At 53.4% G+C, this 26,411-nt stretch overlaps 10 protein-coding genes across 10 annotated transcripts; 5 read left to right on the top strand and 5 right to left on the bottom strand.

Annotated features, from left to right (window-relative positions):
• Nucleotides 1-240: 240 nt before the first annotated feature.
• Nucleotides 241-1,854, bottom strand: QC764_611670 (uncharacterized protein; the record flags this gene model as incomplete). The annotated part of the gene is made up of 1 exon (XM_062949645.1): nucleotides 241-1,854. The coding sequence occupies one exon, from the start codon at nucleotides 1,852-1,854 to the stop codon at nucleotides 241-243; it is 1,614 nt and encodes a 537-aa protein (XP_062797063.1).
• A 341-nt stretch (nucleotides 1,855-2,195) lies between these two features.
• Nucleotides 2,196-4,770, bottom strand: QC764_611680 (uncharacterized protein). The gene is made up of 3 exons (XM_062949646.1): nucleotides 3,415-4,770; nucleotides 3,192-3,352; nucleotides 2,196-3,130 (listed from the first exon to the last, which is right to left on the bottom strand). Exons 1-3 carry the CDS (start codon nucleotides 3,888-3,890, stop codon nucleotides 2,562-2,564), a joined length of 1,206 nt encoding a protein of 401 aa, XP_062797064.1. The 5' UTR covers nucleotides 3,891-4,770; the 3' UTR covers nucleotides 2,196-2,561.
• Nucleotides 4,441-9,133, top strand: QC764_611690 (uncharacterized protein). Its single transcript, XM_062949647.1, has 4 exons — nucleotides 4,441-6,181; nucleotides 6,243-8,132; nucleotides 8,201-8,536; nucleotides 8,587-9,133. Exons 1-4 carry the CDS (start codon nucleotides 5,094-5,096, stop codon nucleotides 8,963-8,965), a joined length of 3,693 nt encoding a protein of 1,230 aa, XP_062797065.1. The 5' UTR covers nucleotides 4,441-5,093; the 3' UTR covers nucleotides 8,966-9,133.
• On the bottom strand, nucleotides 9,070-10,705 carry QC764_611700 (uncharacterized protein). The gene is made up of 2 exons (XM_062949648.1): nucleotides 9,430-10,705; nucleotides 9,070-9,366 (listed from the first exon to the last, which is right to left on the bottom strand). Exons 1-2 carry the CDS (start codon nucleotides 10,473-10,475, stop codon nucleotides 9,189-9,191), a joined length of 1,224 nt encoding a protein of 407 aa, XP_062797066.1. The 5' UTR covers nucleotides 10,476-10,705; the 3' UTR covers nucleotides 9,070-9,188.
• A 101-nt stretch (nucleotides 10,706-10,806) lies between these two features.
• QC764_611710 (uncharacterized protein) lies at nucleotides 10,807-15,605 on the bottom strand. Its single transcript, XM_062949649.1, has 2 exons — nucleotides 12,011-15,605; nucleotides 10,807-11,954 (listed from the first exon to the last, which is right to left on the bottom strand). Exons 1-2 carry the CDS (start codon nucleotides 13,650-13,652, stop codon nucleotides 10,906-10,908), a joined length of 2,691 nt encoding a protein of 896 aa, XP_062797067.1. The 5' UTR covers nucleotides 13,653-15,605; the 3' UTR covers nucleotides 10,807-10,905.
• Nucleotides 14,207-16,460, top strand: HTZ1 (histone H2A.Z; the record flags this gene model as incomplete). The annotated part of the gene is made up of 3 exons (XM_062949650.1): nucleotides 14,207-15,694; nucleotides 16,063-16,194; nucleotides 16,272-16,460. Exons 1-3 carry the CDS (start codon nucleotides 15,584-15,586, stop codon nucleotides 16,458-16,460), a joined length of 432 nt encoding a protein of 143 aa, XP_062797068.1. The 5' UTR covers nucleotides 14,207-15,583.
• A 545-nt stretch (nucleotides 16,461-17,005) lies between these two features.
• Nucleotides 17,006-17,563, top strand: QC764_0088350 (uncharacterized protein; the record flags this gene model as incomplete). Its single annotated transcript, XM_062940899.1, has 2 exons — nucleotides 17,006-17,028; nucleotides 17,204-17,563. The coding sequence occupies 2 exons, from the start codon at nucleotides 17,006-17,008 to the stop codon at nucleotides 17,475-17,477; spliced, it is 297 nt and encodes a 98-aa protein (XP_062797069.1). The 3' UTR covers nucleotides 17,478-17,563.
• Nucleotides 17,564-17,788: 225 nt separating this feature from the next.
• QC764_0088360 (uncharacterized protein) lies at nucleotides 17,789-18,255 on the bottom strand (the record flags this gene model as incomplete). Its single annotated transcript, XM_062940900.1, has 2 exons — nucleotides 17,789-17,963; nucleotides 18,191-18,255. 2 exons carry the CDS (start codon nucleotides 18,253-18,255, stop codon nucleotides 17,789-17,791), a joined length of 240 nt encoding a protein of 79 aa, XP_062797070.1.
• A 527-nt stretch (nucleotides 18,256-18,782) lies between these two features.
• On the top strand, nucleotides 18,783-24,189 carry PIN4 (Peptidyl-prolyl cis-trans isomerase pin4). Its single transcript, XM_062949651.1, has 4 exons — nucleotides 18,783-20,665; nucleotides 20,751-21,345; nucleotides 21,409-22,236; nucleotides 22,296-24,189. Exons 1-4 carry the CDS (start codon nucleotides 20,288-20,290, stop codon nucleotides 22,349-22,351), a joined length of 1,857 nt encoding a protein of 618 aa, XP_062797071.1. The 5' UTR covers nucleotides 18,783-20,287; the 3' UTR covers nucleotides 22,352-24,189.
• A 202-nt stretch (nucleotides 24,190-24,391) lies between these two features.
• QC764_611750 (uncharacterized protein) lies at nucleotides 24,392-25,676 on the top strand (the record flags this gene model as incomplete). Its single annotated transcript, XM_062949652.1, has 1 exon — nucleotides 24,392-25,676. Exon 1 carries the CDS (start codon nucleotides 24,399-24,401, stop codon nucleotides 25,674-25,676), a length of 1,278 nt encoding a protein of 425 aa, XP_062797072.1. The 5' UTR covers nucleotides 24,392-24,398.
• Nucleotides 25,677-26,411: the final 735 nt, after the last annotated feature.

Here is a 26,411-nt window from a genome sequence, read left to right on the forward strand (position 1 = left end):
AGATGCCAATCAAGTAGTGCGCCCCTTTGCGCATTGTTGCAGAAAAGGCCTGCTTGACAAAGGAGGCGGTTATAGCTGGCAAGCCAATAGGAAGGCTCCAATCTATATATAGGATGACGCAGATAAAAGAATTGATAACAATCAGTCCCATTGTGAGCATTGCGAGCATTGTGAGCATTGTGAGCCGCCGACGACAAATCTATTTTATATCGCTACTTATTTTTGTAGACACGGACGGTTTCAAAGAAATTCGTTGATGGCCTCCCAGAAGTCGCTCGCCGCCTCGGACATGGGCAAATGCCCGGCGTTGGGAACAATCTTGAGCTCCGCCCCCATCTCGCCGAGATTGGCCTTGAAACCCTCCATAGCCTTAACCAGAGCGCCCTTGCCATCGCCATCGCCCACAACGAAGAGAGTGTTGACCTTGCATCCCTTCATTTCCTCTCTCATGTTGTAGCCCCAGAGTGCCTGGCAGCTGTACTTGAAGCCCTCGACGTTGTTTCCCGCCACCATGTCAGTCATCCACTTGGCAATCTCGGGCTTCTCAGTCATGGTGTGAGGATGGAACCATCTCTCCACCGTCACACCGGCTAGGTCCCGGATGTTCTTCTCAGCCACCACAATGCGGTCCTTCCAGGCAGCTGTGTTGGCATCAGAGCTGGCAACGTTGAAGTCGCAGGCCACGATCCTGTCCACCAGCTCGGGGTACTTGAGCGCAAACTTGAGCGTGGTGGCACCGCCCATAGAGACGCCGACCAAAGCATGCAGCTTTTCAATCCTGAGGCCCTTGAGAAGAGTCTGAAGGTCGTCGGCAAGCATGTCCAACGTCGCCGGAACAGGAGGCAAGGGAATCTCATGTCTGCCGCGGGTGTCATATCTCAGGATGCGCAAGTCGGGACGCGCAGCCTTCAGAATGGCCACCAACTCATCCCACATGTGGTAGTCCGTCAACAGAGAGTTGCTGAATGCCACGGTGGGGGCCTTGGGCGAGACGTTGCCCTCCAACCGGTAGCGGATCGTGAGCCCATCCTTGGCATACACATAGGCATTCACAGCCGCCGTATCCTTCCCAGGAACCGTCTCAATCTTGCCGTCTTCCCACTTGAAACCCTTGCTCTCGGGGAGCTTGCTCAGTGTCTCCAGTTCTCTTGGGCCCGGTCCAAACACGTAGAACAGCTCATACGTCCGCCTGTGCTTGGCCGTGATCCACTTGTCAAACACCTCAGTCCGCCACTTGGTGTCCATGGACGCCTTGTGCTCCTCCCCTCCCAGCCCATTCACCTTTTCATATTCATGCAGCGTCACAATTCTGACCTTGTCACCTCCCTCGATCAAGGAGGGAGTCCGGCAAACCCTGCTCCTCAGCCAGCCCGGAATCTTGCTCAACATGGGAATGTGCTCCTCCTGGTACCACTTGGTGATCTCCTTCTCCCCTTGCTCCCCGCCCTTGACTTCAACCTCGACGGCGATCAAGACCTGTCCCTCGGCCTCCCGATCGCTCAAGTCCTCAATCTTGGTGAAGCCCTCCTTGGCCTGTTCTCCCAGCAGGTCGAAAAATCTCCTGTCGACGTCCACTTGGCCAATGGTCTCGCCTTCCCGCTTGGTTCTGTTCCCCCTCAGCTGCGTGTAGACGGGTGTTTCCAAATGGCGCATTTCGGTGACGTCGTAAATGGCCAGGAACTCGGGCTTCAGAGAGTCGGTGGCCCGGTAGCGGAAACCATTCGGGAAAATATGCGGCAGCCGGAGCCGGGTCGGGCCGTGCTCGTTTTGGTACCACTCATGGAACTGGTTGAGGAACTCCTCGTCGTGGCGACGAGGCTCCATGGTGACGTACAAGAGGCCGGGATTGGACATTTTGTCTGTTGAAAATGCAGAACAACAAGTGAGGTGATGCTGACGGTGCAAAGTTGAATTGAAAAGGACGATCGATATATGTCAGTCACCAAATGCTTAAAGTATGTGCCAAGCGTGACGTTGACCCGACTCAATCACATCCTCGCTCACTCACAGTTTCGGCAGTCAAAACGGAACGCGAACAGAGAAAGTGGAGTTTGCTGCTCTCGGCTCTTGTTCCCGGGGTTCCAAAAAATACTGAGGCAAAGCGTTTTTCCGCTGCAGCTGTTTTTGCACTTGGGTGGGTGGGGCTGCAGCTTCCAGGATGACTGACGGCCAAGTGCCTTGAGGAAAAAAGAAAAGGGTTTGAAAAGGGGGTTGATGATAAGAAATGGCCATTTTGTTTTACGCTTACTTCTGTATGACCTCAGAATACACTAGACTACAATCATATGACCCAATGGATGTTGATATCCACGACTGACCAACCGACCGGGGCTTTTGTCTGCCCCATTGTGTTTTGTTTGCCAAACCCGATGCTCGCAGCCCTATGCTTCCATTCCCGGCTGCCCCAATGTTGAAGATGCAAAGCCCTCGAACCAACCCAGGCACCTAGTTGGCTCAACCGTGAGTTCAAAAACCAAAAATGGCCCCGTCAGTACGCCTGCTCGATCCCACCTTCCCTTGCATTGTGTACACTGTTAAAAAAGCACACGCCGTGCACCATCTTACGCTTCTCCCCAAATCTCATCAGCAATCTGGCGAACAAGTGCCAACTTCTTCTTCTCGTCCTCCTCGCTGAGGGGGTAGCCTGTCTCATGGGTACTGAAGCCGCACTGAGGGCTCAGGGCAATGCGCTTAAGAGCCTCCTCACGTGTCTGTCCACTGCCTGCAGCCACGAAGTCGGCGGCCTTGTAGATGCGCTTTTTGATTTCCTCCTTATCTTCCAGATCACGCAGCTTGGTGCTGATGGCACCAATGACCACATGTCGATCCTTGGGGAGGTACTTCAGAGGCTCAAACCCGCCAGCACGTTCGGTGTCGTACTCGAGGTAAAAAGTGTTGACCTTGAGATCGGTGAACAACTTCTGGGCAATGATATCATAGGCGCCCTCGGCAAAGTGGCGGCCGCCAATAAAGTTGCCTCGGCAGAGATGCACACCGGTGTGAAAGTCAGCGGGGAGCTTGCTGATGGAGTCGTTGTAGAGCTTGATGTAAGCGTCCAAAAGATCATCCACCGTGCCAATGTTGTCCTTGTCCTCCTCCCATCCTTGACGGAACTTGTCGGAGCAAAAGTCTACATACATCCCAGCATTGTTAGTCTTTGGGCATGTGTCGAAGACTGGAGGGAAACTCACAAGCAAGGCCAGGGTCGTCAAACTGGACATTTCTGAGGCCAGCCTTGTACAGAACACCAAGCTCGGCCTGGTACACCTTTGCAACGTCATCAAAGTACTCGGCATCGTTAGCGTACGCCTCTTTGGTGTAGGCTCGGCCTTGCTTATATCTCATGTGGAACCTGAACACGTCTGTCAGTCGTCCATTTCCTAGTAACACCAACGCACCCCAAAAGAAACTTACCAGGCAGGAGTGATCATTGTGAGCTTGATGTTGCCCCACTCGCTCTCGGGCACAAACTTTTGGACCAGGCGGAGCTCATGGAGGTTAGAGACCGACTTTGCTGGGTTGTAAGACAGCTTTGAGCCGGCAATGACCGAGTCTCCCGGCATGACCTTGCGGTCTCGCTCGATCAAGCTGACGACGTCTGGGTGATAGAGACGGAACATGGATGCCTCGGCGTCCTGCAGACGGATAGTGCCCTCAAACTCGTCCCACATGAGACCCCAAAACCTAGTGCGGTTGTATTCACCACTCGTGACAGCCTTGAAGCCAAGGTCTTGCTGAAGCTTGACCACATGCCCGACCGCCTTCTCCTCGACGGCAGGAAGGCCAGCCTGCTCCTCACTGAGCCCCTTCTCGCGGATGGCCTCTCGCACGTCGAGGAGCTCCTGAGGCCGCAGGAGCGAGCCCATATGTTCTGCACGGAAAGGCGCCATGTTACTGTGTCTGTGAGGGCTGGCTGAGAAGTAGTTCCTGGGACGCTTCGGGGTTCACTAAAAAACACAAAAGGAGAGGGAAGGAGAAGAGGGAGGGGAAACCAGGAGGCTGTGAAGGAGGGGCGGGAAAGGTAGATGAGTGTGGATGGGAGCGGGGTTCATATGGTCAGACTGTGACCTCCACTGGGGTTGATGGGTAGGGGAGGCGGATGATACAACAACGCGTGCATGGCTTCCGGCATATCCAATTCAGCCAGGCCGTGGCGCTTGTTTAACTGGCTGGCCTTTCCACAGCCCCCATCTTTCCCATGCGAGAAGGGCAGCCCGGCTGGGTGGAAGAAACCGAGGGCGGGGTTTGGAGTAGGTGGAAAGGCGGGGTGGAGATCAGGGGTGGGCTCTTTGCCCCAACTATTGCGGGCCATGATTGCAACCATTACGACTTCATGCTGAATCGGGATTGAATGGAAGAGCCGAGGGAGAGGGAAAGCAGAAGGGTGTGGTAATCGAGAGGTCGAGTTGCTGGTTCGTTGATCAGTTTTATAGCGTGTTTTGTGCCATGCTGGGATGTGCCAATGCTTTGGCAGCAGTCGTCAGTGGGAATGGGAATAACCTCAGTCAGAAGCATGCCATCACCAGTCAACATCTGATGAACGACCAGGTCACTATCAACACCAACAGAAAATTCCACTGCGGATGTCAAAAAAAAGCGCCGACTTGCATGAGCCAATGAGAGCAGCACAATACCACTTTTGGCCCACTGCTTCAAACAGACAACCGAACTCCACGATCTCTTGTCTACGTGGAAGCACAGCCCCAAATACTTGCTGTAAAGAAGATGCCTCTCGACTATTTTCAAATTTCTCTCGCCTTGAAACTTTTCTGGATTAGATATCTTTAGATCCCTCTCAATTAAGTATCTTTGGATTTCTCTTATCCAACTTTAAAAGGCATAATGTTGTGTGTATTTGGCCCCATTAACTATCTTTCAGGGCCGTTATCCATCATATTGGTCTTCATTCTTTTGTTTGTGGCGTGGCGAAGGGATAGCAAAACCATCTGCTGTCGGCCTCAGTGCATATGCAGTTGCCTGGGAGGAGGAGCTGCACACTTGGACATCCAGTGAAAGCAAACAACTCGAGGTCATTGGGCCATGGGCAGCAGCTATCCGTGTAAAAGTTCGAGGTCGCAAGCCATTGCTGCTCAATGCATTTCTCATTTTCTCCCTTTCTTCTCATCTTTCATCTGCTCAGTGAACCAGCAATTGCAATGGAGATCCATATACCAAACATTCCCGTGGATTTGACTTTCAAGTCATTTCAGCGCCTCATTGAACCAATCCTCAACAGCCTTGGTATTGTCGATTACCTTTGTGAAAAGACACGTAACAAAAGGTACGCCAACATCACATTTCTCGAGCCGAGTGATGGGAACCGCTTCCTATCAATCTATGGCCCTCACGGAAAGCCCTTGTCGATGCTGGGCCATGCTGTTCGCTGTCGGTTGAGCAACAAGGGACCCGATCAAACGACATTGAAGGTGATCAGGAATGCGATAGACGAACGTCAGAGACGCAAGTCAAAGCCCCATGTCCAGCCCCGGCCAAAGTCAGAACCGCTCCAGGCTTCATGTCTAAGCTGTGGCTTGCACACATTCGTCGATGGAAGGTTCTCGTTTGTTTCGGAGTGGGATGCTCAGGAGGGCTGCTTGGTTCGCTTTACCAAGCGGCATCTCATCTTCAAACTGACAGATAGAGGCATCGATGTCCGCATCCCACGCAATGCCATCGTTCAACTGGTCTGGTCGGAGAGCGGCAGAGCGTCTGTTACCCTGTCACGACCACCTATTATCCTAGCCAAACGGTCGCCTGAGAAGTCAGACGTAATAGAGCTCGATGGCCTTGGTTCTATTCATCTTGATTTTAGCATATTCGCAGATATATTTTCTCGTCAACAGGCAAAGCCCGAGTCACGACAGCGACTTACTGCTATTGACGATGGCCACAGCAATATTTCCGCATTTTGTCTCGTCTATCACTTCCAAATCACCGCAGCATCCATTGGCACACATGGCGCCGGCGAACACTTTCACAAAGAGATGTGGAACATTACAGAGAAGGAGCCCTATCAGGTCACGCGAGCTGGTATCAAATTCTATCATGCATCTGACCTCCCGAGGCTGGGCCGCTTTAGTGAAGCTCTGACTCGTCTCAACAACCAGCTTGACTCGTACACGACAAGTAATGACTTGCCATTCGGTATTTTATTTTTGCTCCAAGCTCTTGTCTATAACTGGTGTGTGGAACTGGCGCCGGCTATACGGTTGTGCACATAGGCAGTGACTGACATCTTGTAGTTATCTTCATCCAACAACGGTGCAGGCCCTGGCTAGAGAACTTCTCGGCCGTTCCAACATCTCGATTGACGCCTTCAGGAAGCTTTTCGACTGGATCGACTACCCGGCACCTGAGAGCAATCCAAGACAGTTCGAAGTAGATGGGATCATGGAAAGCCTCGATGTCGCAGAAAGACAAGTCCACGAAGCCCAGCTCATGAGGGCGGAGCTGTTCAACGACAATGAAAATTCGACACGCATCTGTCGGGTTTCAATCTCTCCCATGCGTATAACCCTCCACGGGCCAGAGCTGGAGACTAAAAATAGGATCCTCAGAAAATTTGACGGCAAGGCCGACTTCTTTTTCCGAGTCCAACTCTGCGATGAGAACGGCGAGGATTTGCTCTTCAACCCCACCATCTCACTTGACACTGTTTACAGTCGGTTCAAGTCAATACTATGCAAAGGAATTACAGTCGCCGGCAGGCAATACAAGTTTCTGGGCTTTTCCCACTCTTCGTTGAGAGCCCATTCACTGTGGTTCTCAGCCCCGTTCTACCACGAGGGTAAATTGCAAATCCCCGAACACATCATCGAGCAGCTGGGCGACTTTGCGCCCATTAGATCACCGGCTCGCTGTGCTGCTAGGATTGGTCAAGCGTTTACTGAAACGCCATACTCCGTGTCCCTTGTAGACAATGGGGTCCAAACAAGCGAAATCCAGGATGTGGAAAGAAATGGCAGGGTGTTTTCCGACGGGGTGGGGGTGCTTTCACCCCAGGCAGCAGAGGCAATCCATGATGCTATCCCTGAATCCAAGGGCAAGCCGACCTGTTTCCAGATCCGATGGGCCGGGGCCAAAGGAATGCTTTCTCTGGACACGGAGCTCGAGGGCAGTCAGATCTGTATCCGGCCGTCCATGAAAAAGTTCGAGTCACCCGACGAAGCAAACCTGGACATCTGCGACATGGCTTCCAAGCCAATACCAATGATGCTGAACTGCCAAATGATCAAGATACTGGAAGATATGGACGCACCACCCTGGTGGTTTTTGGAGCTGCAGAGAAAGGAAGTCAACCATCTACGTGCCATCACGAGGACCGTTTCCAGTACGGCCAGCTTCCTGACCATGAAGGACATCGGGGAGAGCATTCGTCTCCCACACCTCCTCCGGCAGACCGAGGCCATGGGGGTTGACTACCGCCAAGATCCGTTTCTTCGCAGTGTGGTGGAGATGGCCCTGCTGAAGGAGATCAAGTTGATCAAACACAAGGCACGCATCCCTGTCCCCAAAGGTATCACTCTGTTTGGTGTCATGGATGAGACGGGTTTTTTGCAGGAAGGCCAGGTGTATGTGAGCTTTGACACCATGCAAGGTCGGTACCACGAGCCTCCAGAGTGTCAAAAGGTTGTAATAACCAGATCCCCGGCACTGCACCCCGGCGACATCCAGCTCGCCCACCACGTCATCCCTCCCGAAGGCCATCCTCTCCTGGAGCTACGCAACTGTGTCGTGTTCAGCCAGCGGGGGGGCAGAGATCTGCCCAGCATGCTCTCGGGGGGAGACCTCGACGGGGATATCTACAACATAATCTGGGATGAGGCAATTGTGAGCCAAGTCAGGTCATTTTCACCAGCCGACTACCCACGCCTACCGATCGTGGAGCTTAGCAGAAAGGTGGAAGCAGCTGATATGATTGATTTCTTTGTCGACTTTATCAGCCAGGATTGCTTGGGGGTGATCGCAACACGGCACATGATACTTGCAGACCTCGCACCGCAAGGCACGCGTGATAGCGACTGCGTTAAACTGGCCGAACTCCATTCCCAGGCCGTGGACTTTTCCAAGACGGGGAGGGCGGTCAATCTTCGCGAGCTTCCCAAAACCCCCAAACAAGGACGACCTCATTTGTGCGTGCATCACCAAAACTGTCTCGATGTCTGCCTACATGAACAGGTTGTGCTGACGTGTATCTCAGTCTTGCCGCAGGGTCCCAAGTGCTCGTCCAAGAAAAAGTAGATGTTGAGTTGCTTGATGAACAGGGAGGTGATGAGGATGATGACGACGACGAGGCCGATCAGGATGGGCCGCGTCATAGCTATTACCGCAGTGACAAGATCCTAGGGCAATTATACGATGCCGTCGACGAGGAAAAGATATGGCACCAAGACATACAACTGCCACGTTTGAGCCCCAATGACAATGCATTCTGGCGCCAGATGCTGGTGGTCCTGGAACAGCGCGTGGCAGCGGCTTCAAAGGTCAACTGCATGTGGCGGAACCGCTTGGACGAGGCGCATGGAGTTCGCCATACGTCAGTATTTTTCTTCCCTGCGTACATGATATGCTAACTGATTTCTACAGGTATGAGGATGCCATGTACGACATCATGGTGAATTATTCCGACTATCCATTCAAGCCCCTTCGTGAGACGGAAGTGTTTTCGGGATTTATTGTCAGCAAGACCGGGCCTGCAAGCCGCCGCCAACGCGACAGGTCCATCAAGATGAAGGACGAGTTTGAGCGTGTGTCCAAGTTGGTTATGACGACCATGCACAAAGGGCCTGGTGCCCTGGAGCTGTGTCTGGCGTGTGTGCACGCTGGACTGGTGGTAAAGGAACCTCGAGGTAGGCAAGCCTGGCACCGAGGCTCATCTGATGATATCGTGAGCTTTCGGATTGTGGCGGTGTCGGCGTTGCTACAAGAGCTCAACGCCCTTGAGAGCAATGATTGTTTAGTTTGATATATTCCGCGAGTTAAAGTAGGTAGTCTGTTCTTTTCAAATACAAGTTTGGAAAACAACTCAGCAGCACCGTGATATTATCATCTAAAGTCGGACAGAATTCATGGGGTGATAGGTTCAAAGGCCGGAAGCATAATTATATTCTTATAGAAATAGCTGTCCCATCCATGGGGGTTTCATATTCATGCTCGTCATGAAAACATTTCGATCCGTTGGCTTCATATCACTCAGATGAAAGCCTATGCTCCACACTTGGAGGGTATGTCCACGCAACCGACCACAGCATGAGCTTATAAATGGCTCTTTTGAACAATCCAGCGTTTGGCTTTTTTCTTGGTGTCAGATCTGGGGTCGAAAACACAATCACGACATTGCCCATGACGTTGAATAATCGAAACACTCTGGAGTGTCACTCACCATTAGCAAACCAAGCTGTTTTCAGGGTTGGTGGGATCAAAACTTACAAGTTCAACCCAAACAAGGCCAGCGCCGCCTGCATTGCCGCATCAACGTCCCTCTCTGGGTGGTTCACGATCTGCATGCTGATGTAGTAAACGGGCGGGATCCAGCACCCCAAGATGGCAAGCTCCAACAAGAGGGTGTATCGGTATGCCCGCTTCCTGCTGCCTCGGAAAAACAGGAAGCCCATGACGATCCACAGCAGCATAAACGACGCGACGGACGGTGCAAAAACCATGACTGCCCCTCTCCAGTACCGCCAGCTCAGCCCGGCTCCCGTGATGCCGAGGGTTAGTTGAACCCAGCCCAGTATGAAGAAAAACAAGAGGCTGTTGTTGTAGCTACGATAACAGTTGCCCTTGTGAAAAGGACGGCCATCTCTCCTGGTTCCTGGACTGTTTGGATCGGGAGGCCCGGCCACGCCTTCGTGATTCCGTATCGGTCTTCCACACCAACGGCATATCTGAACCACGTCCTCGGTGCCCAATTTCACCCTCTTCCCAATCTTTAATCTCTCATCGTTGGCCACCAAGGCGCAGTCGACGCACTGGGATGCCAAAGGCCACCCCTCATCCTCGTGACTACAAGAGAGCAGGTTAGAGCGGAAGGGGTCATGCACCAGGCACGTCTTGCAATGCTGAAGGAGGAGGGTCGTCAGTTGCTCGCGGCCAAAGAGGATGCGCAGCTGGGGAGGTGAAGCGAGGGTGTGGAAAAAGCGACATGTCTTTCGGAGCTCCAGGATAGACACAAAGTTCAGATGGCGCAGAATGTTGTTCAGCAGCTCAGTGGGCAGGGCCAGCAGGTGGAGCGGAGGTTTCTCATGACTGTCTTTGCCGGCCGATGCTTGACTATCTGGAGGGTGAGGGGGAGAGTTTGGTTTGGGTTGGATGGCGATGAGACGAGTGATTTGAGCATGTCCATCCTCGGGCTTTCTGGCGTGCTGTTTTCCCTTGTTGGCGAGAGACGTCAGCGAGCGTCGGACCGTCGTGATGATGGATGAGAAGGGAGCTCCAGCTCCAGGCCCCACATCAGACGTAGCTGTTGTGGCCATCCCGTCTCGGGCAAGTGTGAGAGTGCTTCGACGTTCCCAGATGCCCCCAAAAACAAAAGAATCCAAAATGAATCAAGATTCATGGGTGGCCCCAAAGGGCGCTACAAATGGAATGTTTTGTTTATGAGTGAGGGGTGTTAAATCAGGCAAGCAGGCAGGCGGGCGGCACTGAGGCAGGACATCAATGAAAGCCAGAAAAGTGGGACCACGGGGCAGGTGGGGCTTTGGGCTGAACACTTGGCATATCCGCCCACTGAGACAGCCTGCCAGCCCAGGTTGACACCAAAACACCAAACACCCCGACACCCGTACGTTACACAGAAGCAAGTGGCAAAAGTACAGAGATCTTCTTGGATTGGCCTTTCTACTCCGCATTTCCTACATTTTCTACATGACATCCAAATACCTTATTCCCAAACTCCTATCACTGTTAATGCGGATACTGTTGTCCCAGGTTTGTCTGACCTGGCCCCAGCTCATAACTTCCAAAGAACCCTCCTGGCGATGAAGCTGTCACCGTCATGGCCGAGTGCGGGCTGATGGGCGACTTCCCCTGTCCCGGCATCTGCAGCTGCTGGGGCTGTAGCTGTAGCTGTTGCGCATGCGCATGCTGCATGTGATGCTGGTATGGCCCCTGCTGCTGCTGATACACCTGGTTCATATCAAGGCTAAGTGTGTTTGCGCTGCCTCCCTGGAAACCACCTGCGCGTCTGATGCCATGTTGGAATTGCTGCCGCACTGGAAGATTCGTGCTGCCAAAAAAGTGGTTCGGGACAAGATTGACACCCGGCTGCTGCCGCAAGAGATAGCCGGCTGCCGCAGCCGTGTCGAAGCTGATCCCCGAGTCCCCCGAAGGCACCCGCATATGGTGGGAGGCACTCCCATCTGTTCCTCCGGAGGTCCCCAGAAGCGGCGCGCCAAATGTTGGCCGCTGTACCTGCCGCGCTGTCGGAGCCGGCACAGCGATACCAAGCTGACGCCTTGATACTTGTGCCGGGAGAAGGGATGCCACATTGGTGTCACTCAATCCTCCCGGACTGACGGCCTGTCCATAGCCTCCCGGTGACGGCGCATACGACATCAACGGCGGCTGGCTGGGACTCGGCCAAGACGAATCGTTGTTGATGGGGGTGCCATGCGTCGAGGACGCCCCGCCGCTTTGGCCGTTACTCCCCAGTGTGTCTCTGCTCTGAATCGAATGGAGAGGTGCTGTGTGGCTAGCTCTTCTCGCCCGCTGAGGGCTTGCTGTTGGCTGTCGAGGGCCCTGGTTGCGGGTCCGTCTTGGCCGCCCAGAGAGTTGGCTTGTCTGTAAGCGGCAGGTGTCCACAACAGAGTCGATGTGTTCGTTGAAGAGGCTGAGCAGGAGGTCTGGGTCGTGGAGAGGAAACTCTGTCGCAAGCCGCTGCCTGAGTTCATCGCGGGAGGACGGCTTCCTGAATTCGGCATGCACCTCATCCAATTCTGTAGGGGGCACAAAATCTTACCAGGCGTTAGTAACTATATCACACCAAAATTGAGTAGTTGTGGGTGCTTACTATGGTCAGGGATCCCTTCCTCCGTGCCAAACAACACGTCCCAGAGCGTATCCCAACAGTCCACCTTTGAGTTTGCTTTTCTCCCATTGAGAACCTCCTCCACCTGTGGCGTGATGCCGTCTTCGGGCTCCAGACTTGATGGCACATCCCGTACTTCACACATGAGATGTATCTCTACGGCCGAATGGGCGACCAAGTCCAGGTGGCTTCCTAGGTCCTCCTTGCATCGCGGACACATAAACGGCGGTATTGAGTTTTGTCGGTGGAAGTTCTTGATGTGCCGTTTGAGCTGAGGGATGTCGGGGAAGGACTGTACCGCGCAGCTCTGAAAGTCTCGAACGTTGAATCTGATGGGGTTTCTCTTGCGGAACGGACAGCTAAAGTTTTGGCCGTGACCATGGTCCGTTATTCTTTGTCGCTTACCGCCACCGCCCTGGCGATCATCTCCCTCGTCGCCATCCCCGTCTTTTTCTTCCTCTCCGCCTTCGAGGCCCCCACTGAGTCTTTTTTTCGTCCTGTTGTGGTTTTTACGACTGCTCTGGCCACTTGATGTGCCGCCATAGCCAGTTGTGTCGGCCGTGCCTTGGATAGGAGTGCTGTTGAAACCTGCATGACTGCGAGCTGCCTCGTTCACTGGCGGGACGGCAGAGTCGGCGAAATGCCGGCTACCGGACCGGACAATATATGATAGTTCGTCGAGACAGTAACTTACCGATTGGTAGGCCGCTGACGCGGTGCCTTGGCTCAGTTCACAGAGCTCGACACCAAATACATGCTTGAGGGCTCTGTCGAGGAAATTCTGCACCGAGTTGTCGTCCACTTCTACGTCGCTCAGAGAATTTGGCGTATTTTCATCTGCCGAGGAATGGAATCCGTCCAATGTGGACGGACTGCCTCCATCTGCTTCAGAAGATAACTCATCCCGTTGCTGTGCCGGCTCGTTGTTATCGCCGTCCTCCTTGCCAACTATGTCGCAAGCGGCCCTGAGGTCTGGATTCGTCGCGTCATCCGTAATCGATCCAGCTTGTTTCTCGATAGGTGGAGGATGTGTGATATAGTCTGAACTCCTCCGGTGTGGCCGATCTGAATGCACTTTCCGAGGTGATGGCGGAATGTCACTGACTGGCTGGCGTTGGCGAAATGAAGAGGATCTGTCAGTATCGATAGGAGCCAGAGGCTTTGTCGGTAACGAAGAGCAAGCGATAGAGCGAGATGGAGAGCCGTGAGGGTAGGGAGGTGATGATGCCAGCACCGATTCAACATCAAACGTTTCTTCGTCAATGGCATCAGGACTTTCGGGCTCGGTGATGTCGGTGACAGTTGAAGCGGCAGTTAATCCAGAGGCCACAGACCAGCCGGTGTTTGACCTTCGTTGTTGGAAGTTCAACTGAAACCTCTCACATGAGTCTCGCCTCTCCGGCTGACGGCGCTCGGCGATGGTGTCCTTGATGGTACGAATGGGAATAGGTTGATTCTCTTGAAAGCCTACCCGAAGCGGCCGGTCTGGGAGGGTTTCCTTGACTGAAGAATCTGTACCGGATCTGATATTCTTTGCTGGTGCTGGTATTGCTGCTGCTGTGACGGAAGATGCGTCGTGGGTGGCGATTGCAGCTCGTGTTGCTGGTGAGGTGAAAGATTCCATTATACGCAAAGGTGAAGGGCCGGGGCCCTATGGAGTGTAGAGTCTGGTTAACGATAGGTCAGGTGTAGAATGTGGGCTTCCTCGTCGGAATCAACGTCGTCGTGCTATATCAGATTGTGTTGTTTGTGTGTGAACTGGGAACTGGTAGGACACGGCTGCAGCTAATATGCATCTGGCAACACAACCACACAGTCTGCCCGGGCATCGACGGGGGGAACCCGTAACGACAACCCAGACATTATTCCTATTTTAACTTGTCTATCCAGCAAGCGCAAGGCGGTGGTGGGATGCCGCTCGCACCCAGCGTGGTGAGGTCAGGGGCGGGCCTCCATGGGCTGCCGCTGATGCGCCACAGATGGGAATAACTGAAGAGGCACTGGCTGGCGGGTATGGGAAGCCGCTTGGAAGGGACCGGGGGTTTCTGCGGCCCAGCCTCGACCCAAACTACAGGGGGGAGTGCAACCCATCAAGGCAGAATGTATGGCAGCGTGGCAGTGCCTTTTAACTCCGCCGGGGGGGTGCATCATTGGCTCTGGTGCATTGGGTCTGCCGAACTTCAACCTCAGACTTGAAGTTTCCAGCCATGTTGTCGTCTGCTCCCAGTCGATTGGTTGTGATTGCCCTTTCTCAGGGTGCTGCTCAAGTGCTGTTGATTTTCCGATAAGAACACTAGTCCTGATCTTTACAAACCTCCTTGGCCGCATTCGTTGTTGCTGTGTAAAAGTAGGCGCAACGTGAGCCTTCTCGGGTCGGGTAATCCAGCATCATGTTGCGCTGACTTGGGGAACATCAAACTCGATGGTCAGGTACCATGTGGCCCATCCCGTAATGTCGCATAACCAAGCTGTCCAGAAGTAGGAAGCGATCATGAAACCAAACAGAAGGGACCTGTGAGGGGGCAAGAAGGAAGAGGCAACCACAGAGATCAGCCACGGCCTGGCGGGGACTGTGCACAGCTTTCTTGGCGTGGAGGTGGCTGGAGCGCAAGTAGGATGGTGGGTCCATCAACAACGACATCACATCACAACGTCTTCAATGCCCGTCTCAAATCGACAGTCAGACCAAGTTTGAGCCGCCATTCCGACCACCGCCGCAACCCTCGCAGAGGTTGCAGACACCTCGAGATGGTGCTCCTGACATGTTTCTTGGAGACTCTTTGTCTTTTTAACCCCTCCTGACTGACCAGCATGGTTGGTTCAACGGTCAACCTTGCGAGTGTCTGCCCAGTGCTAGCAAACAGCCAGGCACACATACTCCAGGTTCTCTGAGCGACACACAACCCAGCCCGACCCAACGCTTCTCTGCAGACTCGACCTGTAGGACACCGCGGGAGATTTCATGCCGTGGTGTCTCTGGAATGTCTTGAGCAGTCCCTGCTGTTCTCTCGCCAGTCCAGCACAGGCAGACAGGCTTCCCCTTTTCCCCTCCCAAGAGGTAGATGCCCGGAACTTGCCGTTCAATGATCGGTCAGCTGCCGGACAGCTGGCAGCTGGTGGTAGTCACTGGAACAAACTTTGCACAAAGAGCTGGTGTGCACAAAACAGAAGGCTGGAGGGGCGGGTCAGGTGCACAAGGCTCGCTTATTACCTTAGGTACCTTGGTAGCTGTAGTTTGCGGGAGCTTCTGCTGAACACTGCCAGCTACAGCACCTGGGGTAGCAAACAAACCAGCAACACATCAGAAGCATCATCAGCGACGGCCGGGGGAGCTTTTGATTTTTCGACTCGTCAACAACACCCGTCGCGAGAAAAACACCCGACAACAAATCCATCCACCAACTCCACGATCTTGTTGTTCCCATTCCTGTCCTGTTCTTCGATTACACAGCTCCCATCAATCAAAGCGCTACCGCCTATTTTTTTGCCCACCCATCTGCACCGCACACCACACACCCCGCGCCTCGCAGCACATCACAACACTTCATCATCACCATGGCTGGCGGAAAAGGAAAGTCCTCGGGCGGCAAGAGCTCTGGTGGCAAGACATCCGGTATTGAGGGTTCCAAGAAGCAGCAGAGCCATTCTCAACGCGCCGGTCTGCAGGTATGTCGCGTCCCGCTGAAGCTGGCCTCTTTTTCTTCCATTTCGTCGTCGACCCCCTCCCGCTGCCCGCATTGGGACCTGCTCCGTGAGCTATCATGAGCACGCGTCTGCCGCGCATTCCGGACCTAGCTGTTGTTTTTGCCCTCCCCCATCGCCCAATGTCGCGCCCACCTTGTCCACCTCGGTGGTGCTCTGCGCATGCATTGCGCCTACCTGCCCGCTGCTGTCAGGTCAGGCACAAGGTCTACCATCAAAACCGGTGCCAGACATTGTCGCATTGCATTGATGCTTATGGCAATTTCTTTGTTGTTCTTGGGGGTTCCCCCGCCTCGCAGTTGACGCCAGCATGCTAACTCCCTATTCTTTAGTTTCCCTGCGGCCGTGTGAAGCGCTTCTTGAAGCAAAACACCCAAAATAAGATGCGCGTCGGCGCCAAGGCTGCTGTCTACGTTACTGCCGTACTGGAATACTTGACTGCCGAAGTTCTCGAGCTTGCTGGAGTACGTTGTCCCATCTCAACCCACCTCCTCGTCTGTCCGCCTCGAGCCTGGGCTAACTGTTATCTCTTTGAATTTAGAACGCTGCCAAGGATCTCAAGGTCAAGCGTATCACTCCCCGCCATCTCCAGCTCGCGATCCGTGGTGACGAAGAGCTCGATACCCTGATTCGTGCCACCATCGCCTTCGGTGGTGTTCTCCCACACATCAACCGCGCCCTTCTGCTCAAGGTGGAGCAGAAGAAGAAGGCCAAGGCCGCCGAGGCATAAAAACAAGTCCCTCTCGGATCCGGCAAATTTTCTTTTGGGCACTCTATTTGCAAAACAAGTGCAACATACGTTTAACTGATGAACCGGCCGTTGTAGCAGCACGTGCGATGATAGGGTGGTGTCAATTTTGAGGGATGCGGGTTTAATTTGTTTGCTGCACCGGGATACTGATATCTGGTGGATTTTTATTTTCCTTTAATGTCGGAAGCCTGCGGACACTAGCGACCGAGGTAGAGGGCTGGCTGCCAGCAGACTGTGCAATACAGGCAGGTCTCCCAGTGGTCTTTCCACGACACACAAGCCAACCTCGTTTGTCATCATTATCTGGGAACAGTGATGAGCCCTGACCCATGACAGGACGGGTGGGAAGGGAGAGGGAAATGCCAGTGGGAAACGGTGCTGATCCTTTGGTCCTGCATACACACATGCGCGCGCGCGCGCTTGAGCAACACCTCGATATGCTACAACAATACAGAGCAGGATAATGGTGAGGAGAGGTTATCTTAGGTAGCGAAACCAGGACCCTGGGGTCCACGTGGTGCCAGATGGATGCTTTTACTACGCCCCTGTCAGTATTTCATTTGTCACTGCTATGTGAATGTCTGTTATTGGTCAAAATTTCTTTGCTCATGTGTCTTTATGCTAGGGTTGACGACGTCTGGAGGGTAATATATAGGTAATTTGTACCATTTAGGTGATTCCATCCTCTTTTAGTTGCTGTGCTATGCTGACTCCGACAGCAGCATCATGGCATTGTACCCTGCTCCCGTTAGCCGTCTCGGCTGGTCTAGATCGCCACTTACTTCGCCTGTCTTGAGCTGGATGCTTTCAGAACAATGTCATTACCGTATCGGTGTCTTTCTTCTCGGGCTCGGGACCCGGATCAACAGCTTCCCACCTGTAACCATTTTCGTTGTCTCGTCAACGTTACCCTTCCCTGTTCATAAGCCTCAAAGATCATATGCCGGCACTCGGAAGGGTAGTCGCAGTGCAAGAAGCAGTCGTGCTTTTTGTTGACGTACAGGCGTTCTTTGGCCAGGACGACCCTTTGCCTGTGACTAGATGTCTTGATGGGGAACCACTGTACCTTTTCCATTTCAGCGCCGTCTTCATCATCGTCATCCGAGGCAGGGGAGAAAAAAGACAGCGGGGTGGGCTGAAAGGTAACATAAGATTCCGCCGCCAGCTTTGCCGGTGTGCAGGAAGTTGAAGACGAGGGAGAAGACAAGGCCAGGCGACGCCAGGAGCTGTAACGCGCCCAGCCAGAATAGTCAAACGTGGAGGCACAGGTTCGGTTGCCCCGTCGCTTTTGAAGCTGCTTCGGGCGCTTAGAATTGGGGTTGGGCTTGACGACGGGAGAGGTGAGAGTGGTGCAGAAGTAATGCGAGCAAGCCAGGCAGCGGCGAGTGGTGGCAATACAGTACTTGGCGCCGCAGTTGTGACAGTGCCATTTCCATCTTTGGGGGCTTGGAGGGGGAGGAAGGGAAGTGATGAAGTTGGTGACTGGTGGTGAGGGTATTCGAGGAGAGGTGGGCGGGAGGATTGCTGGGAGCATTTCAATCATCGTCTTTGATTTGAGACAAGCACTAGTTCGTGAAATCGGTGGGCGTGGGCTTGACAGGAGAGATGCTAGGCCTATTAGTTTTTCAGTGTCAAGACAAAATGGAAGTAACAAGTGAGGTTCTGGCTTAGGTTGGTTTCCAGCTCTGGTTTGAAAACGGGAGCCGCACCCGCTACTTGACACGCCGTGGATCAAAGAAATGGCCATGACTTTGAACAACAGAGACAACAACATTCTAGTTTTGGCTGATTCCAAAAATACTGCATGGCCTCTTTGTGTCGACACTTGGCCCAGCTGTATCAGAGCATCGACACCACTACCTACACCACGTTAGAATCTAGATGCCCGGCGCTGAAAGAACAAAGAGTCAAAGACTTCTTTCAAGAAAACACTTAGGACTTGTCTTTGACAGCGGCGGCAGGCACTAATACAATGCTATTTTCGGATGGCCAGTCGCAGACACAAGGTTACTTGCAACCATGTGTGTGACGATGGCCTCTCGGCCGCCATCTGGCTCAGTCCCTGACAGGGTGGCAGCTTGCAAAGTGAACCCACGTCACGGTGAGATGAGATGAGGTCACAACGGCCAGAGGTGTCAGTCGGCGGTGGTCGGCATCAGGGTCGTGTTGGCGAGATTAGGAGAGCTGGCGTCGGCTTGCACAGTAGATCCAAGCGTCGGGATACACTGTAGACGATACCCACAAGCAAACACTGCGGGACCCTTCCGAGATGACGACTCCAGCGGCCCCGCAAGTAACGGCCAGCGCTAGAATCAGGAGAAAAGGGGTTCTTTTATTCTGCCGGGTTCAGCTCCGAGATCAGCCCCCTTGTTGAGTGTTGACAGGCACACAGGGGAGAAAGAGGACGGGAGGGAGTCGGTCGGCGTGGGAGGCATCATGTGACGGCCATGGATGCCCCGGGCATAAAACATCGAGGATAGGAGGCACGCCCATACAGGCTCTCGACCAGTGGAAGGGCTTTGTTGCCTTGCATCCAATGACGAGCACTGGGGAGCCAATGGCAGGGCCACAAGACGCTCTGACAGAAGCATCCATCCATTCAGGAGCCGGGCGGCAGAACCTGGAACTTGACGGCGGGGAGGGCGGCAACGCACATCTTATACGAGAGAAAGAAGCAACAAAAAATGGCGACGGGAGTGGATAGAGATGGGCATCTGGCATGGGGGGGAAAGAGAAGACAATCTGAATGAATCCAACCTGGAAGGGGGGAAAATGAAGAAGGTGCAAGCCATGGGGACGAGCTTGCGCTTGGCACGCTGGATGTGGTGGGGCCATAAAAAGGCGGGACGATTGTATCCATTCTCGCTCCCTCCCGCTGGCCTGGTCTCTTCACCCTTTTTAGCCTCTTGGGACTATTTTGTGGCCGACTGCCTCCCCACCCTCTGGATCGCCTGTTTTCTGCATTAACCGCCACAGAAAAAGAGGTCCCCAGCAACAGCGTCCGAGTTGACTTTTCTGACAAGCGCAGCTGCCACCATCTCGGGTCGCCTCTCCATCTCCTCCTCCAACCCAATCCGCCGTTCTCCAATCTTTTTTCGGTTTGGTCAACCCAGCGAAACCTACGACTACCACCGCCAGCAGACGACGTGATGACATAGACCTTTCCCGTTCCCTTTTTTCTTCGAGTTACGCTTCCACTGCTGTCGCCGTCTTCTTGCCCTGTCTATTGTCGTCTGTCTCTGTTCCACTTTTGCCTCTCTAGGTGCCTCTGTCTCTGAACTAGCCCTGCTCGCTGCTGTCTGGCTGTCTGTCCGCTATTCCGCTGCTGCCCGCCGCACTGTGGGGATTTTTGAGAGAGAGGGAGGGAGACCAGACGAAAGTGGGTGAGAGAGAGCGATTTGCTTTTCACGAGTTTTTCCCCCCCCCCTCCCATCGTCCCGACGGACGATCGAGTCTTTACCATCACCTCGCCCGTGTCATTGCGAACCACAAAATCACCGCCCAAAACCACACCAAAAACTCCACCTGCAAAACTCTGCAGCCTTTTTGGCTTTTCGGTCTTCGGCTATCCCCTTCTTCACCCTTCGCACCGTCCGTCGAGCGAACCGATCCGATCGACCGCCCCGAGCCACGCTGGGTCTCTCGACTCGCAGTGTCAGAGCCCGACGCCGTCCCATTCCCATCGTGTGCCGCATGAGGCCGAGCCTCGATCCCGCTGTCTCGCAAACGTCACCTTTTCCCAAGCTTGGCTTCTGTCTTGCTGGATCTTCGCGCTAACTGTCGCGATTGCTAGTCTTCGGGCAAAAATGAGCGAACAGTCGGGCTACTACAGCGGCTATGCGCAGCAGCCAACACGGTCCTCCCCCATCTCGTCCAGGACGGGCTTCAACACCGTCTCCGGACTCCCAAGCGCCATGCGACCTCAGCAGCGCCACCAGATAGACTCCTTCACCCAGGGGTCTGCCTCTCTATTTCCTGCCGAGGACCGCTTCAACCCCTACGAAAGCAACTCTTTCAGACAACAGCAACAACAACACAGAGCACCACCAACACCAGGCTTCCCGACCGACAACTATATTGGCAATGCCCAGGCATGGGCGTACAACGGTGCCAACACGGTGAACGGAGCAATGGGCGACAGCAGGCTTCGGCCGAGTGCCTCTCGCAGAGCAGCTCTGCCCACGGTTCGTCCAACTCATCAGCCACATCCCGCACGCGCAGCTAGATATTGTGATCTTTTTTACTGACTTTGCTTTTTTGTTTCCACAGGAATGGACCATGAGCGGCGAGCAAGGTCTGGGGAGTCAAGCCCTCAACACCCCTTCAACACAGTATTCGGCCATGGCCAACTTTAACAACCAGAGCATGGGGATGATTAGTGGTGATGGCTATGGCTCCGAGCGGCATGGCTTCGCGAATGGCATGTACGACCCTCGTCACGATGCCAAGTCCATGTCTAGCGACCTGATTCCGACCGCCATTGTCATCAAGAACATCCCGTTCAATGTTCGCAAGGAAATGCTCACATCCATCATGTCGGACCTGGGACTACCCCAGCCATATGCCTTCAACTACCACTTTGACAACGGCATTTTCCGGGGACTGGCCTTTGCCAACTTCCAGAGCCCTCTCGACACACAGACTGTCATTGAGCAGCTGAACGGATACGAGGTTCAGGGCCGCAAGCTGAGAGTGGAGTACAAGAAGATGCTGCCAGAGCACGAAAGGGAGAGGATCGAACGCGAGAAGCGGGAGAAGAGAGGCCAGTTAGAGGAGCAGCACCAGCCCCTAACACTGCAACACCAGTCCTCGATGCACTCTCTAAATGCCGCCCACAGCACCCGATCCCGCACTTCGCCGCTGCGTAAGTCCACGACAAAATCAACAATGAAGCTCTCGGCATCAGCTAACCCAGCATCCATTGCAGGGGATGTGGACCTCAACAATCCAGACACTCTGCAGTTCTACACGGAGCTTACCCTGTTCCGCAACGATCCCAACCGTGAAATCCTGGTTTTCCCCTCTACCATTACACCGCATCAGCGCCGAACCGTCCACATTCTCGCGCACAATATGGGGTTGGAGCATCGCTCGGTTGGCGAGGGGCCGCAGAGACAGCTGCACGTTCTCAAAGAGTCTGCGCCACCTGCGTCCCTCGTGCACAACCTGCCGGGTGTGTCGGCCGATGCCCACCGCCGTGGTCTAAGCCGTGCTGCTACCATCGACTTTGCTGAGACTCGGAACAGTGGACCAGGCCACTATGCCACCATGGGCCGCTCTAGCCGTCATGGCCCGACATTGGAGCTTCCGGACAGCCCAGATGGTGGACTAAATGCGCTCCGCGGTGTCAAGTCGTTTGCCGACCTGCGTTCGTACACGCCCAGCCCTTCCCTGTCCTCGACAGGGTTTCCTCAAGCTGGCAGTGTAGCTCAGTACGGAGAGTACAGCGCCAATCTTGCCGGTCAGAACAGCTCATTGACCACACCCACGACTCCGGGTACCAACTCCAACAATGATCCCTCCATGTTGATCCCGGACCTCAGTGGCATGACATTGAGCGAGAACTTTGGCAGCAACAGACTGCGCCCTCGGGACGCACCTGGCGCCATCGGGAGCCAGCGGCCCGTGATGAACGGGTCCAGCACCCGCAGCATTCCCGAACGTCAGCCACTGGGCCCAAATGGAGATTGGGGTGAAGGCATGGCCGGTTTTGCTGCCCGCGGCCGGGCCAATGGCCACATGCAACGGGGAAGCGGTACGTGATCTTTGCTGGCCAGCTCTTTGAACACCACATTGACTAACTTTTTATTGCAGAGTCTTCAGATACCGCGGTGCGTTCAGCAACCACTTCCGCGGCCAGGTTCCAATAGGAGCGGAATCGTGCACCTGCCAGTTGTGTGTATGTTCGGCGTGCTGATCTGGAACGAGCCAACCGGGCGTCGTATCCCTCCGGCTTGCCCGCACAGCAGAGCCGACCGCAGGCCCAACAATTACCTCACATTCGCTATCCTTCCCATTTTCTTCCTGGGCCGCCGCTTCAGGCTGGTCAGAGAGTTCTCGTGTTTCCACCCTCGCCTCCCCTTTACTGATGGCATTGGAAAAAATCGATTGAGCAAAGTTCGTGTGGGTTGAATAGCTGCCACGGCTGTTGGATTAAAATAATTTGTTGGAATACGGACGGATGGGCGCCATCATTGCGACCTGCAACACACCAAAGCAAAACAGCAAAACAGCAAAACAAAAAAAAAAAGACAACTATCCGCATCTACACATACACTCGCAACAACCGCACAGAGTCATTTCTTCGCCCTTGCTGCCTCCGCCGAGCATACGCCTTGTAATATTGTTTCAGAAGCACGTCTTCCGCCCTTCCAAGACTCTGGTTTTCCTCTTTTTTTTTCCCTCGACCTCCCTCAACTGTTCATGGTTCGTACCCAAGCTCCATGATGATTGGCGACGTTGCCGCTCCTTCGAGCCTTTGTGCTATGCTCTCCCGATAATGAACGACGATGGAAATACGAAAAGAGACGGGAAAATGAACGAATTGGGTATACAGAGAAGACTTTATACACCTCATCTGGGCGACCAATTTTGTGCCAATCTTTTGATTGGCATTAGGCAAACCTCCGCAAGGCAGCATTCCAGGATCACTTTTTCTTTGAGCTGCCTTGGTTCCTTGGACGCCCACCAAGGCTTTTCCCCTGACGCAAAGCGTCCTGGGTTTGCCCCACCAACCACTTGTTTTATGAATGTTATGGTTGTTACGACGTCACGTCCTAGATGGCTACGGCAAAGCTACACCACCCCTTTGCTTGGTGGGCAGGGCACTTGACTACTTGTTTCGACTCAATGTGCGGCCCGCCAAGAAGAGCACAAAACCGGTGCTATGGCATACGAAAAAGCAAAAGGAACTCATCTAATAGACGGCACACTCAGGTGTGACTATCCACGCCCCTTTTTCTACCCTTTCTTGATGCATATAGGTGTGTCCCTGACAATGGACACCACATTGCATATGTCAGCATGATGTGGTGACCAGATGGTGATGAGCGCCGGTGGGGGGATGGTGGCGCACAAATCTTCTACAGGTTGTCGTTGAAAATAACAAAAGTTTGACTTGGTCCATGTTATTTCAGCAAAGCTGCATTTGGGTTCCTGTTACTGTTGGTTTGACTTATTCGGTCTACTTTAATATATGTCTTTTGCCTCGATGTTTCTTTTCTTGTGGTTTGTGTTTGTCTTTGGTTTGGGTGGGCTGCTGCGAGAAAGACGATTCAAGAACGCACTTCAAGGGCTGTATGATCACACCATCCTTCCACCAGCGACAAACTTTTCTGGGCATGATATGATGGGTGGTGATAACGGTTGATGATGGGACCGGGGCGCGAATGAATTTGGCTGTCGCAGTTCAAGCCAAGAGACATGAAAATGGGGGCAAAAAAAAATAGGATCGGGATCACAAGCAAGAATGCTGTTCATGGTTATGAAGTATGAGTACTTCTATTTGCTGGGAGCGAGATATTGGCGGCTTGGCTTATTTCCATCATTCTCATCAAATATGCGGATACCTTGACTCTTGGTGTTGGAGTCCTTGTGTAGATAGACCGTTGTGAGTTCTCCAATTATTCAGGCGTCGGGCAATTACCGGGCTAGTCACCTAATATGAGGTTGGCTGTTCCTTTTTCTCTCTACATTGGTATCACGTGAAGGGGTTTTCAACAAAATATAGGGACTGCCAGCTACTCAGCAAGGGGATGTTCAAAGAAGGTTGGGCCACTCATGTCACGGTTAACAAGCCTTGAAATTCGGTAGCCTTGAAAGCTTGGCAATGAGCTTTTAATCATTAGTAGGAGGAGGCCTTGGAGGCAGAATACTCGTTGATTGACTTCAAATATATACCATAAGGTAAAGACCAATATGTCTCGACATGGTCAAGGCCCTTCTTATTTTTTGATGCAGTTCCTCGTGTTATGTCTGGGAAAGTGGGTCGGTCCCACATATAAGGGGGTGTCTTGCAAACATTCCCCTCTTTCGAGTCACGACATATCCTCACTCACACACATGCTCGCTCAAAAAATGGATTCGCCACTCCGCCACGAACTCAATCTCGCACTTGGGCTAGCTCGCCAAGCTGCCTTGATCAGCCGGACCGTCTTATCTGGGTTCCTTCTCACTCACCAGAAAAGCGAGGTTGATTCGGTAACAAAAAGCGACTTCAGCCCCGTTACTGTGGCCGACTTTGCCATTCAGGCCCTTCTGGCTGGCACCCTCAGTAAGGCATTCCCCGACGATGGGCTAGTGGGTGAGGAATCGGCAGACGAGCTAAGGAAAGACCCTCGACTGCTGCAAAAGGTTGCGGCCGTGTTAAAAGTCGCAAAAGGCTGGGAGGCAAGAGACGAGAATCATGTGTGTGATGTCATTGACCTCTGCAAAGGCGAGGGGAAAGGAAGGACGTGGGTATTTGATCCCATTGATGGCACCAAGACATTCCTCAAGGGGCAGCAATATGCCATCAATATTGCCTTGTTGGCAGAAGGGGAAGGTTGGCGGGGCAGGGAGGAAGTCATGAGTGTGGTTGCTTGTCCGCTCTTGGACTGGACGCTGGGAGCCATGGGGGAAGCAACGGTGATAAATGACGCGTCTGTGGACAAAACAGGGAAAGGGGCAGTGATATACTGTGTCAAAGGCCATGGGGTTTTCGTCGAACCATTGTTCAACAAGACAGACGACGAAAAGCCGAGACGGGTCCCTCAACATGCAGGCCAAGTCACGGCAATCGAGGAACTGAAGAGTGTGACCTGCTGGCAGAGTCTAGACTCGGGAGTTGACACGATGCATGAAAGGGTAGCTGAAAGACTGGGCATGGACTTTCCGGGGAACGACCTTCTCGGGTGGGTAAATCGATGGGTGTGCCTTGCGCTTGGCCTAGCAAACACCACGATATGGGTATACAAAAAGAGAGAGAGAAAGGCAAAAATATGGGATCATGCGGGTGCCATGCTTCTTTTTAAGGAGGTTGGTGGCAAAATTACGGATGTTGATGGGAAAGATATCGATTTGACCCAGGGGAGGCTGTTGGGCCAAAATTTCGGCTTCCTGGCGGCACCACAAAGGGTTCATGAATTGGTGTTGGAAGCAGTGAAAGAGGCCATGAGGGAAAGAGAAAATCTTAACACGGTGAGCGGATCTACCTGATGCTGGCTTCTGCTGGTTTCCAGGCAAACGTTTCTTCATGATTCTATCTGCATACATTTCGTCATCTGATCGGCAGTCATCATAACTCAGTAGTTTATGAGCAAGAGTAAATGGAACTAGAACTGGTCCCCGAATCTTCCAGTAGCAACTTTGCCACGTGGGAGAAAGTGTTGACTGCTCGCTTACACGGGCAGTCTTCCGGCGAGACTAGGACGTGAGTCTGACAAGCTGTGAGACATTAAATCAAAAGCCACGTGGGGAATTCAAAGACTTGGGCACCGAGCTCATTGTGCAAAGAGCGACTCGGGACCCAGAACCCAGCGACCAGCCGTTGGGTCCGCAGTAACAGTGGCGGTCTATCCATTTCTTCGAGGATGAATGTCATGCCCAGCTTGGGCTCATTTGCATATATCACTGGGGTTCCATAGAAGTCTAGATGGCTGTGGAGTTTGCCCTCGAGAATTGACAACTTGGTACCGTGGCAGTGCCTGGGTAACTAATATCCCCCCATTGGCAACAGACAAAACACAGAGAACAAAGCGGCAGTTTCTTTTCTTTCCTGTTGAACCAGCTAAATGCCCAGAATTTCGATGCGCGGATGGCCTGCCATCCTCCTGCACCTCGGTTTTCCCGGATGGCCTGGTCGGAAGAAACCGAAGATTGAGTAGCACAGGCATCCAGACAAACCCCCCAAAGGATAAAACTAAGGGAAGGAAGAGAACGTGGCTTGTGGGG

Source organism: Podospora pseudoanserina, chromosome 6 (assembly GCF_035222485.1).
Source record: "Podospora pseudoanserina strain CBS 124.78 chromosome 6, whole genome shotgun sequence".
Lineage (NCBI taxonomy): Eukaryota > Fungi > Ascomycota > Sordariomycetes > Sordariales > Podosporaceae > Podospora > Podospora pseudoanserina.

Excerpts from the sequence above, each read along its gene's own strand:
- QC764_611680 (XM_062949646.1), bottom strand. The coding sequence starts at position 3,890 with ATGGCGCCTTTCCGTGCAGAACATATGGGCTCGCTCCTGCGGCCTCAG. Across the intron at positions 3,353-3,414 it reads ACAATGATCACTCCTGCCTG|GTTCCACATGAGATATAAGC; the intron begins GTAAGTTTCTTT and ends AGACGTGTTCAG. Across the intron at positions 3,131-3,191 it reads TGACGACCCTGGCCTTGCTT|ACTTTTGCTCCGACAAGTTC; the intron begins GTGAGTTTCCCT and ends GGATGTATGTAG.
- QC764_611690 (XM_062949647.1), top strand. The coding sequence starts at position 5,094 with ATGCATTTCTCATTTTCTCCCTTTCTTCTCATCTTTCATCTGCTCAGT. Across the intron at positions 8,133-8,200 it reads AAACAAGGACGACCTCATTT|TCTTGCCGCAGGGTCCCAAG; the intron begins GTGCGTGCATCA and ends CGTGTATCTCAG. Across the intron at positions 8,537-8,586 it reads GCGCATGGAGTTCGCCATAC|GTATGAGGATGCCATGTACG; the intron begins GTCAGTATTTTT and ends TGATTTCTACAG.
- QC764_611700 (XM_062949648.1), bottom strand. The coding sequence starts at position 10,475 with ATGGCCACAACAGCTACGTCTGATGTGGGGCCTGGAGCTGGAGCTCCC. Across the intron at positions 9,367-9,429 it reads GCCTTGTTTGGGTTGAACTT|AGTGTTTCGATTATTCAACG; the intron begins GTAAGTTTTGAT and ends GTGACACTCCAG.
- QC764_611710 (XM_062949649.1), bottom strand. The coding sequence starts at position 13,652 with ATGGAATCTTTCACCTCACCAGCAACACGAGCTGCAATCGCCACCCAC. Across the intron at positions 11,955-12,010 it reads GGAAGGGATCCCTGACCATA|ATTTTGTGCCCCCTACAGAA; the intron begins GTAAGCACCCAC and ends ACGCCTGGTAAG.
- PIN4 (XM_062949651.1), top strand. The coding sequence starts at position 20,288 with ATGAGCGAACAGTCGGGCTACTACAGCGGCTATGCGCAGCAGCCAACA. Across the intron at positions 21,346-21,408 it reads ATCCCGCACTTCGCCGCTGC|GGGATGTGGACCTCAACAAT; the intron begins GTAAGTCCACGA and ends CATCCATTGCAG. Across the intron at positions 22,237-22,295 it reads CCACATGCAACGGGGAAGCG|AGTCTTCAGATACCGCGGTG; the intron begins GTACGTGATCTT and ends TTTTTATTGCAG.